Source organism: Ovis aries, chromosome 12 (assembly GCF_016772045.2).
Source record: "Ovis aries strain OAR_USU_Benz2616 breed Rambouillet chromosome 12, ARS-UI_Ramb_v3.0, whole genome shotgun sequence".
In the NCBI taxonomy this organism is placed as follows: domain Eukaryota; kingdom Metazoa; phylum Chordata; class Mammalia; order Artiodactyla; family Bovidae; genus Ovis; species Ovis aries.
Genome location: NC_056065.1, coordinates 57,507,818 through 57,520,191, shown reverse-complemented (window position 1 = coordinate 57,520,191; position 12,374 = coordinate 57,507,818). Strand labels below are relative to the sequence as shown.

The window sequence follows — 12,374 nt, the reverse complement described above, 5'->3', positions numbered from 1 at the left end:
GGAATTACAGAATTGAAAAGGAAGCCAGGGGTCATCTCAGCTCAGCTGCTCACTTTACAGATGCAATGCTGGGAACCACTAGGTCCCCTGGCCAGGTCCCACCTCCTGATTTCCTGCCCTTTTCTTTTCCTGCTAGGAAAGAAACAATTCCCTTAAAGGGAATGTCTTCTGATATATTGAAAAAAAAACTTTATTTATCAGGCTTGCTGTCTTTTTATTAATAGAGTTTCTGAAATAACAGCAAGCTGATGAGCTAGCATCAGTAGAGATCATGTGCTTCATAGAACAGTTTTACAAAACACGCACATTATAACTCTAAGAAAACATACCTTGGAGGCCTGTGACTGCAGTCTTATACTTGTAAAGTTAGAATTTCCTTTATATGCTTCTACGATTAACATAAAGGCTAAAAGCCGGAGTATGCAGAAGTATAACTGCCATCACAAAGCTTAATGCCCTAAAACAAGAGCATCTGAAAGGAAGAATACTGAAAACCCTTTCTGAGTTTCAAGTAACTTATCTTTGATTACCTGAGATCAAATTTAAGCAGTTGATTCAGTAAGCACCTCTCCTGACCTTTTTTTTCCATTTTTCTTATCTATAATTATTCCCATATGATTCACACAGAAATGGAAATTTGGCAGTTACTTAGCTAATTTGATTGGAGTTGACAAGCAGCTAATTAATCCCACCCACTCTTCATCCAGTTTAGGTACTAAATTAGTTGATTTAGCTCCAAGGAAGCATGGGTCAAAATGGCAAGATAATTCACTATGTGTATGTTATTGCCATTATATTTATGCAGACACACTCACTATCTAAGTTTATCGTATCTGTGATCATTATATTTGCATATGTACATATATATATACACATACACATATGCATACATTAGGCAGAGAAATGAAGCTAAAATTGACTTTCTAAAGTTAGCAAGGTGATTTCTTTGTTTCCTATGGCCTAATTATTTTGTTTCTGTAGCATTTTACATTTATAGTAATGACTAGAATTCCAGTAGAATGCCACTCTTTCTCCAAGGTGTTCAAGCAAGAACAGCTCATTATAGCATCACTAAGAGGCTATATTAATTGAGAATGACCATGGGTAAGTAACTTGGCTCCTCAGAGCCTCAGTTTTCCCGTTTATAAAAGAGGGACCACACATAAAGTGTCTATCACGTGTCTGGCACATTGATGACATTGAGCATAAGGCAGTGGTCCCCAGCCTTTTTGGCACCAGTGACTGGTTTCATGGAAGACAATTTTTTTACAGACCTGGGAGGGGAGGGGGGTGGAGGGCTGTTTTCGGGATGATTCAAATGCATTACATTTATTGTGTGCTTTATTTCACAATAAAGTTAATACTATTATTAACTTTAATTATTATTATATCAGTTTGATAGTAATTATAATAATAGTATTAAACACATTGAATAATTATAAAATTATGAATTATGATTATGAAATTATAAAAATAATCATCACGTGCTATTGTTATTATATCAGCTCCACCTCAGACCATCAGGTGTTAGATCCTGGAGGTTGGGAACCCCTGGTATAGGGCCCATTCCTGCCCCTTACTAACTTACTTATGCTAATACAGTTGCTCCTGGTAAAGACAAAACAGCATTATCAGCTTCAGAGTAATTAAAACCTTAATACTGAACACAAATCAGTTAAATAGGACACAAAAATCAATGTTATCAGGAACGTGAGCTGAGTCAATTACTACAGCTATTAAAGAGAGTAAAAACCTGTGTGCTCCAGTAAGCCTAGAGTTTCATATATATTTATTAAGGGAGTAGTAGAGGAGAAAGGTTGAGAACCCAGGCCTGGTCTCAGACACACCTGGAACTCTATCTGGCTCTGTGTAGGGCCCTATGTAAACACCCTCTCTAAGCTTCAGTTTTCTCATTTATAAGATACAAACAAAAGCACCTAGTTCACAAGGATCATGTGACTATTTACAAAGTGCTTAGCCAAATGCCTGCCACCGAGTAAAGGTTATACCTGTTGTTACTATGACTGCAGAAGGTTTCTCCATCCAAGCACGCTTTCTCATTTTCTCACAATTACACCCCCTAACCAGAAGACTTGGGACTTACGAATCAACTGCACACACTGAGCCCTCATCTCCTCTGTCCCTAGGGATGGTGAACTTCAGTGAGGTGTCCGGATACCCCGTGCTGCAGCACTGGAAGGTCCGCTCTGTCATGTACCACATCAAGCTCAACCAAGTGACCGTCTCTCAGGGTGAGCGCAGCTGTGAGCCGTCCCTCCCACCCACCCCTGGCGTATGGAGTTCCTTCCCAAGGGCGCAAACCTTTTATCCATGTTGGAGATGCCGTCCAAAAATGTAGCCACTGCACAAGATCTATAACCTGTTCACTCGATTCACCCTTCAGGGCAAATGGCTGGAATGGGATCATTTTCTTAGCATAAATTAAATTGCAAGTTCTATCTCGGATGATAGAAGAGATGGAAAGGGCACTGTGGGAACCATGGAAGATGAGCACCTACTTTATCATTTTTCCTGGGGTCATACAAAAGCAGACTTTTTATAAACTGACAGAATAAAATTTTCCAAATGCAAAGAGTATACTTTAGAGGTTCTATCTACTGAAAGAAATACGAGCCAGAGAGCAATAAAGAGGAAGTGGTAAAGAAAAATAGAAAGCAACCCACTCCAGTATTCTTGCCTGGGAATCCCATGGGCAGAGGAGCCTGGTGGGCTACAGTCCACGGGGTCACAAACACTTAGACACAATGTAGTAACTAAACAACACAACAAAGATTTCTAAACAGTAAGTAAACAAGATAGAAAGATACAGATTTATCTACTATATACACACACGCATACTTATGTCTCTGTTTCTAGTAAGTTAAGGAATAGTGAATTCTAAACTTACTTAGAATAAATTATTCCAAAACAGAACAATGAGGCATCTTGTGTAAGTATTCTTCAAACCTTAGTGATAAATGCCTTGAGTCAAGTTTTTCCTAACATTTGAGCAATCCCACTGAGAAGTTTGCAGAAGAGGAAATATCTAACAAGACGGCCTTAACCTAGGTTTGCATCCCTATTTCACCTCAGCCCCATGGACTAGAAGAACGTGACTCCGCTCCTTGCTCGGGGGCTACAAGAATGTTCCAAACCTGAACTTTATGCTCCAGAGTCTGGCTTCACTGTGTTGAGTGAAAGGGGGACTAGAGCTGAATGCTTTTGTTGACACAGGATGACAAGACAGGGTGAGAGGACTCAGGGTCGGCAACAGGGAGGCTGAGCTTTAGGGCCAATGAGAGAGAGATGGAAGGTCAGGGGTAGAGAGAAAGAGCAGTGAGACATATACTCACTAAAGGTAAAGCTTGATGCGGAGAGAAAGAAGAGGCATTAAGGATATAGAACATCTCCAGAGCACACACAGGGGTTTAGATCTTTTCTATCACCAGGGTTCTTGGCAAGAAGGGATTATTAGTGAAGTAAAATCTACTGGTGCAGAAAACGCCTAGAATGAGATAAGCTACTCTTCATTCTAGAAACACATGGCAATAGAGACCCTACCCTGAGCACATACTTATTTGCACGCAGCCCAGATGCCATATGCCTACCAGGGGATAACAGACAGGTATCTCTGCTGCCACATGCCTTTTGAAGCCGCACATGGCATCATGGATGATATGGGTGTCTGCACTTGGGGTCTTAAGCTTGAGCCATGCTCTGCCTTGCTGACAGGACACAGGTGTGTCAAAAGGAAGGCTGTACAACGTTGGTCAGAGAAGATACTGGGTTTGAAAAATTTGCCATAGATTATCTTTCTGACAAACATAATTCTCTTAAACAGGGAAAGCAAATCCAAGATTTGTCTGGGGAGGTGAGTGAGGTGGCAAACAGGTTCTTTCTTCCGTTTGCCATTTCCCAGTCTTTATATACTTTTTTCCTAAATAGATATAAGCAGTGTTTTAGTGACTTTCCTTATTATTCGTCTTCCATTGTCTTTGCATTACCAATGTTTCTGCATGAAGAGCAAAATCCTGCAGACTTTTCTGATCCCTATACACAGTTAAAATACATTTTATACCGTGACCTTGTACATACACACACACACTCACTTACACACAACAGAAGTTTCATGAAGCCATATTTCATCTTCTGATGGGAAATGTTCTCTGCTGGTATTTGTGTTTCTATTTTAAACTATGCTATTCTCCTTCATTTTGAATGCTATTATTTGAGCTCACTAAGTTGATTTAATGTCATGATTGTGATTTGAAAAAAAAAATTGACTTAAGCAGGTGGGTGGTGGAGATGTGACAATGTTTTACTCAACTTGCACAAAGTTAACAACCAATTGGCTTGAAGAAATATTCTTTTAGGAACTGAAATGTCTGCCTCAGCTACTTGGAGATACTCACCTGATAGTTCCAGCCAGCTCTCCAGCATCACTTTGGGTCACGTGGCACTTGCGGATTTGAGGCTGGAGGGCCTGAGAAGCCGGGATACCCATATTATGAATCCTCACTCTTAATCCTGGGTGATGTTTCTCTATAGCCCTCAGCAACGCCCTCCACTCCCTGGACGGGGCTACATCTCGCGGGGATTTTGTAGCCTTGTTGGACCAGTTTGGCAACCACTACATCCAGGAAGCTATCTACGGCTTTGAGGAATCCTGCTCTATCTGGTACCCAAACAAGCAGGTCCAGCGGCGACTCTGGCTGGAATATGAAGACATCAGCAAAGGTGAGTGACATGCTCACTGACAAGTTCTATGTTTTGTCCAAGCCCTGGCCGCCTGCATGCATCTATGGGACCAAATGTAGGGAGTCTGTAGGTGAAGGTTTAATTTGCCTCAATGCTCTTTCCCATCCTTTGAATTGTCAAGGTTTGGTTACTAAAGCTAAATATCAAAACAGAGGTATTTGGGGAAACTTTAGATACAGGATAGAGTCAAAGCTATCTGGTCACTGACCTGGTTAACGCAGAGAAAGTAATCTAAAGGTTTTTACCAGCCACCATTCATCCTGCTACCACAGCACAGGCAATGTATTAGACAGTTCTGCAGTGGGGAGGAAAGAACAGCCTTGCAGCCTCCCTGTCACTTCCTGCCCCCAGCAATCCCATCCTGCGCTGACTGGCAACCCCTTCCAGTAACTAACGGCATAGCAAACACCTTCTCATTCCATCCTGCCCTGTGTTTAGGAGCATTTTTTCCTGCTGCTCTGTGCTATGAGAAAATCTCCATTGCCCCGGGTATTTATATAGCTGTGGATAACAGTCTCACAAATGTCCAGTGTTTGATGGCAAGTTAGTATTCAGTCCAAGTATGTATAAGGAACTGGAATTTCTCAAACCTTTTGGATTCACCTTCTAGTGGAGGAGGAGTACTGGCTGGTAAATTTGTATTCTGACTGAGCAAGACTCGGTTTAGAATTGCCATTCATGGAATTTCTTCATCTGAGCTTATCCTCACAGCATTCTGATGAGGCCAAATTATGGAGGTGTGAGTTGTTAAAGGGCAAGTGATGAAATGAGCACAATGAAAACTCAAGAAGTAGGTCAAGCTAAGATTTGATGACAAGGCTTCCCTCTGAGACTAGGGACCCTCTGCTGCCAGCAGGGCTGCAGTGGGGAAAATGTGCTCCCATGGCTTAGATGCTCTCTGAGCTCCACACAGATTTCTGTTTTGTCTTGCTTAAGAGGTAGTAGAGGCACGAGAGCCTCTCCTTCCACTGGACACTTTCTTCCAAAAGAGGCAAGAGGCTTGTGCCTGGGCTGCAGACTTCCTCTCCCGTCCCCCACCAGGTCCTGATTCCTGTAAGCTCAAAGACACAACCACAGGCTTCTTGTCTCCATTCAAATGTCAACATCTTAAAATTACTCTGATTCCAGTTTGCCAAGAAAGGAGTATAATGTAAGTACATTTCGATAAGACCAGTTCCAGCTGGCAAAACTTTCTTATGTTTCCATGCCAGAGCCTCCTGATTGAATCGAAGGGCTAAACCCTCCTCCATTTCTGTTTGCCAGGGGTTCAAGGATTGCCAGGCTCTGGGACTGCTGGGAGATACAAGTCTGACCTTCCTCAGAACTCCTGGTTCTGCCCCTTGCGTCTCTCCTGAGCATTGTAATATCCTTACTAAGCCCAAGAGGAACGTTTGTCCATGGCCTTGGCATTATGCCCTTATCCCTCTTGATCTCATGCCATTCTTGCACACAGGAGCTGGTTTTATCACAGTCCAACTGTTGGCTTCATTTTCCCATAAATATGATGTATATCAGCCCTTGCTTGCTGTTGCTATTAAAAGATATTCAACCACTTTAGTATGTCTATTTTGATCTGTTGTAGTTGTTCACATATCCCTACCCCTCAGCTGACCCCTAACTCTGACCTCTGTGTCACCCACTTTGGGTCTCTTATCCTTGGGTCTGATTCTTACACTAAAATAGTTTTCTTCTCTCTAGGCACTAATTTCTTTTTATTCCAAAAGCATGAAGCCTGCTACTGATTAAGAATTATAAGTACATAAGACAAAGGAAGATTTTCTTCTGCTTTTCTGCACTCTGGGGACTGTTGTTCCAAAATGGAATTTATACACGAGTGGTGACAAGTGTTCTGAGAGGACTATACCTACCATGACATAAAAGTGACACCTTTTTAGACTCAAGTCCTTTGATTATAGGTTCTTGCCTGCTCTAACTTTTAAAACTTTCCAGTGAAAAGGGGTTTTCTGTTCTTTGCTTTTGTACCTATGATTAGGTACCTAAAATTGCTTATGGATTGAATAGGAAGGGAGGCTTGTCAGGGGTGAAATGAAGTGGAAAGATCATAGGGCTAAGGGTTGGGAATCTAGAATCAGCTAGGTGACTTTGTTTATTCAATTAACTATCAGTGCCTTCCCTGTAAAGCTCTCATGGTGCCTTCCAGCTCAGACACTTTATGGATCCTCGAAGCCTCCCTTCATGTGAGAGGTTTCCTCAGGTCAGGCATTTGCATTAAAGACTTTCCTTCTCTTTCTTTAAATCACTATGCAGCTTCTCAAGGGTGGGTTCTATGCCTTATTCAACTTTAAAATCCCAGGGTCCAGCACAGAGCTGGGCACAGGACAATCCCTCAACAAGTATTGGTTGTTGTTGCTGCTGCTGCTAGTGATGGAAGTGGTGGTAAAGGCCCTTCTCATGTGATGGCTTCACATGTGGGTTTTATCACAGACACATGAGATGGTTTAGGTATGCCTGACTGATGAGAATTCAGAGGTGGATATGAAATCTTTTTGATGTGGACCTGTTTTAAAGTCTTTATTAAGTGTATCACAGTATTGCTTCTGTTCGATGTTTTGGTGACAAGGCACGTGGATTCTTAGCTCCCTGACCAGGGAATGAGCCCACATTGGAAGGTGAAGTCTCAACCACTGGACCACGAGGGATATCCTTAGAGATGGATATTTTTGACCAGATCTTCAAAGGGCAGCCTTTGTTTCAGTGGATACTTACGTGTCATACAACCAGTATATGGTTTGGTCAGACCAATATTTAGGATCACTTGTCTTCAGACAGGGCTTCCCTTGTGGCTCAGTGGTAAAGAATCCACTTGCAATGCAGGAGACCTGGGTTTGATCCCTGCATCATGGAAGATCCCCTGGAGAAGGGAATGGCAACCCACTCTAATATCCTTGCCTGGAGAATCCCATGGATGGAGGAGACTGGTGGGCTACAGTCCATGGGTTCTCAAAGAGTCAGACATGACTGAACTACTAACACTTTGACTGTCTTCAGACAAGTCTGACTGGAACTCCAGTCAGAAAAGATACTTCCCATTTCTCCTTATCTAAGATTAGTCTCTCTTCTTTTCTACAGAGCATATAAAGGCTATCTGAGTTGAAATTTTCCAACCTCGATCTCTCCACTTATACGCTTACTTCCATCTTCTTCCTTATCATCCTTTGCCCTCGTGCCTCAGGAACTGTAGTGAGTTCCTTTTCAGTTGAGTCTCTCCCCCTGTGCCCTTGCTTCCTTCCCTCTCTGCTTCCTCTTAGTCCTCACTCACTGGTCTCCTTTTTAATCCCTACAGCCTCTTCAGCCTGAGTTTCTATTTTCAAAAAAAAATGAAATTTTTATAAATATGCAACTTTTTAATCACTGTTTCCTTTCAACATGTGCTGTGCTAAGTCGCTTCAGTCATGTCTGACACTGTGCCACTCTGGACTGTAGCCTGCCAGACCCCTCTGTCCATGGGATTCTCTAGGCAGGAATACTGGAGTGGGCTGCCATGCCCTCCTCCAGGGGATCTTCCCCACTCAGGGATCGAACCTGGGTCTCTTACATCTCCTACATTGGCAGATGGGTTCTTTACCACTAGTTCCGCCACACATCACAATCAGATTTCTTAAGCAAGTCGTTTGTACATCTTTTCTCTATTTCCTCAACTTCTTTTCACTCTTCAAATAATTTCCTCCAACCCTGTTACACTACAGAAATAACTCTGGAGAGGGAAACTAAGGACGTCCTAAGCAGAGTTTCTGTTTTCTATTCTATAGAAAACTAAACTAAACTAAAACTGAACTATCGTTTTATTTTATCTCGGCTGAAGAATTTGTTCCTGTTGGCCAAGTCTGCCTTTTTATAAATTCCCTCCTCTGGTGTCCCTGATGGTATTCTGTTCAGATTCTCTTTATTAATCTTGGGACTTTATTTCTTATTCTTTTTTGCCCTTATTCCTCTAAAGAAATCACTGAAGTTTTGGTCGTTTTTCAGGATTTCATCCTTAATATTCATCTCATCTTCACTGATGCTGGGTGATTCTCTCCTGTATCTACTTCAACCCATATCTCAAATCCTTCCTTTCTCCCTGAAATTAAAAATCTCATTTGTCGTGAGTGTTTACCATTTCTACCTGGATATTCCATGATCAGCTCTTTTCTCTGTATTCGTGAACCACATTGATTCGTGAACCACATAGTAGATTTGTGAACCACATTGATGGGCCAAAATATAAAGTGAGGAGCCCTTCTTTGTATTCTCCTCCCCGCCTCCAAGTTCAACCACTTACAAAGTTTTCTTCTTTTTAGCACCTAAATACTTCTTTAACCCGTGTCTTCTACTATCCAGTTCTCAAAACTGCATCACCTTACAGTATCAGCTGTCATAGGAGATACTGAAGTAGCATCCTCGTGTGCCTCTTTTGGTTCAGTTTCATGCCTGTCTAGTCCATTCTACATTTCACCATCTATTATCATTTTTAAAATGCTCCTTAATGACTTGACCCGTCAGCTTGAAGCCTTTCACTAATGTCTTACAGCATGAACCTGGCTTCACTCCCTGCCTTAGTTTCCTACGGCTGCTGTAACAAATTGCTATGAACTTGATGGCTTAAAACATCATACATTTATTCCCAAAAGTTCTGGGACCAGAGGTCCAAATCCGTTTCAGTGGACTGAGCTCAAGGTATCAGTGAGACCAGCTTCTGAAAGCTCTAGGGGAAAACCGCCCCTTGCCTTTTTTGCCCTTTCCAGCTTGTAGTGGCTACCTGTATTCCTTGGTTGAGTCTCCTTCCTCCATCTTCAAAGGGCATCACTCCAGTCCCTGAGCGGCATGGTCTTCTCTCTAACTCCTCCTGCCTTCTCTTATAAGGAGCCTTTTGATTACATTGGACCCAACCAGATAATGCAGGATGCTCTTCCCATCTCAAGACTCGTCATTTAAGCATATCTGCACAATCTCTTTTGCCAATCACTAGTAACATTCATAGGTTCTAGAAATTAGGACCAGGGCATCTGTGGGAGCAAACATTCAGCTTCCCATCCCCTCTGCCCTCTCTAGCTATTGTGTCACTGACCATTCCCTGCCTCGAGCATTCCCCCTCTCTGATGATGCAAGACCACTTGCATCAATCCAAAAATGGGTGCATTTGATTCCATACAGTTTTAGGCTTTGAGACTCCCTTCTTGCTTCAGTCTGAGGCCATAGGTATGTGCTCTAAAGTTTCTACAACTACTTTTCTCACTCAGAAATTTTTTTCTTGGGCCCCTCTCTTGCCCTCTCCCTTGAAATTCTCTTCTCTAGTGTCTGTTCCTTTGTCTCATTTCTGGGTGGATCTTATGCTCTGCTTAGGCCCTTAGGATCTACAGGTTTGTCTTCCTGGTTATGATTTCTGTTTCTCGCTTGTGTCTTTTAATCACAAACTTCAGCTCCTTAAATTACCATCTGCAATTAAATGATACCCTGACCCAATGTCAGGCCCCAACTCTGGGTCCAGGGTCAAGATTCCCACTGGTTTGGAAGAGGGCGTCGAGCTGTTCCACACTGTTGAGCCTACCCAACCTTGTCTTCTATCTACCTGCATTCTGTTACCTCAGTCCTGCTCTTCAAGAGCCAGTTCTAAAGTTTCCACTTTCACCAAGTCTTCCATGATGCTCGTCAGAATCTTTGCTTCCTGCTTTATGCTCTTAGAGCTCCTTATCTATATCCGTTAGCAGTGCTCTTCACATGTCCCTGTATTGTCATTTCCCTGTATGACTGTCTCCCGTGATAATAGACTTGAAAGCATGTACCATATTTCCCTGACTTTTGTAATTTAAAAAGTTTATTTAAAAAATGCAAAATGTATAAAACAGAATAAAGTGAAAAATAAATCTTCTCACTCTTATTTCCCAGTAATCTAGTTCCACTCCCCAGAGGCAACCAGGAAACTATTACTACAGTTTACTATCTGTCTGTGCAGAGATGCTCTATTCCTAACCATTTGCAAGTGAACAAAGCAAGTTGCAGAAAAGTAGATATATTAGGGTCTTGTCTGATTCAAAAATGCTGTATATAAAAATATGCATATACCCATCTACATAAATATAATCTTTAGCCTCTCTCTCAGGGCCTTCCCTGGTGGCTCAGCAGTAAAGAATCCTTCTGCAAGGATTCTGCGTCTCTGTAGGAGACGCAGGAGATGCGGGTTTGATGCCTGGGTAGGGAAGACCCCTGATGGAGGGCGTGGCAACCCACTCCAGTGTTCTTGCCTGGAGAATCCAATGGACAGAGGAGCCTGGTGGCGTACAGCCCCTAGGGTTGCAAAGAGTCAGACACAATTAAAGTGACTGAGCAACACGCACACACACACACATTCTCTCTCATACTACATATGTACATTTGTATGTGTGTGTGTGTGTGTATACATACACACACAAATTACCTGTTTATTTCAAGATTAGGGATATGGTATAGGGTAGGGGCTTTTATTTTTATACTAAAACCTTCTTTTGCTTTTCCCACAATAAGCATGGGCCACTTTTCAATAAAACTTTTTTAACACATTAAAAATATATTCTGAAAAGTTTTCTATTATCTCGAGTAAAGATTTAGAAAGTTAACTGGAAAAAGAACAAAACATCTGTTGTATTTACAAAGAGCTGAACCCTAGATAGAAATCTGGGAGGAAGTGCAAAACAATAGATCATTTCTTATTAATCTTTGAGTCTTCACCCCTGACACAGTGCCTGGCGTATAATTTGCATCACTATTGTCAAACGAGTAAATCCTTTATTTTGTTCTTACTTCAGAAGAAACCAGTAAAAAGAGGCATAGATCTGTAGATTTCAGACAAGTGACCAAAAAAGTTGAACCTTCTTCAAAGAAGAACTTCCACAGGCTTAATTTTAATCCTTAGCCTGACACATTGAGCTCAGTATATTTTCTTTCTCTCTTTCTTCTTCCTTTTGCTTTTTGGTACTCCATTTGGGAGTGGATTTCCTTGGGTCTTTCTTCCTTTTCTTTTCCAGTGTCACTTTCATTGCTACGTTAGATCTGACCTTTGGCATAGCTCTTCCTTGCCATTGCTTTTGGGACATATCCGTGGTATTATATGGGTGACAGTTGGTGATAAGCAAGCTCTTCCTGGCAACCCACTCCAGTATTCTTGCCTGGAGAATCCCAGGGACAGGGGATCCTGGTTGGCTGCCATCTATGGGGTTGCACACGACTGAAGCGACTTAGCAGCAGCAGCAGCAGCAGCAGCAAGCTCTTCCTTTCTGCTGTACCTTCTAGTCCATAATCTACTGGGGGTTAGGCAATGGTCAGGTGGTGGGGGCATTGATTAGTTGGTTTCCAGCCAGTTACTTCCTTTCCATGGGGAAAGCCAAGAAGAATATCTTCCTCTTCTTCCAAAACACAAGCTAAGAGTTTTTCCCTTAAGGGGACTCTCTAGTTCTCAGAGGTCTTAAGTTAGGTTAGAATCAAAAAGAGAAGTAAACCACCTGAATGACATTATATTTCTACCACACAGAATGCCACCTTTCCCACTTGTCATCAATTAGTTTTTGGGTGGAGAGAAGCCAGGAAAGACCCAATTGGTTCATCTTCCTAAGACAGTGATCAGATTTCGGCCATAGCTGAAG

At 42.1% G+C, this 12,374-nt stretch overlaps 1 protein-coding gene across 3 annotated transcripts in view; it reads left to right on the top strand.

Moving 5' to 3' along the window:
• Positions 1-12,374, top strand: part of ASTN1 (astrotactin 1) — a 361,638-nt gene that overhangs the window by 265,264 nt on the left and 84,000 nt on the right. For all 3 annotated transcript variants that reach the window (XM_015099329.3, XM_042229137.1, XM_042229135.1), the window contains 2 exons: positions 2,148-2,252; positions 4,549-4,737. In XM_015099329.3, the coding sequence (XP_014954815.2) occupies positions 2,148-2,252; positions 4,549-4,737 (294 nt within the window). The remainder of the gene's footprint in view (positions 1-2,147; positions 2,253-4,548; positions 4,738-12,374) is intronic.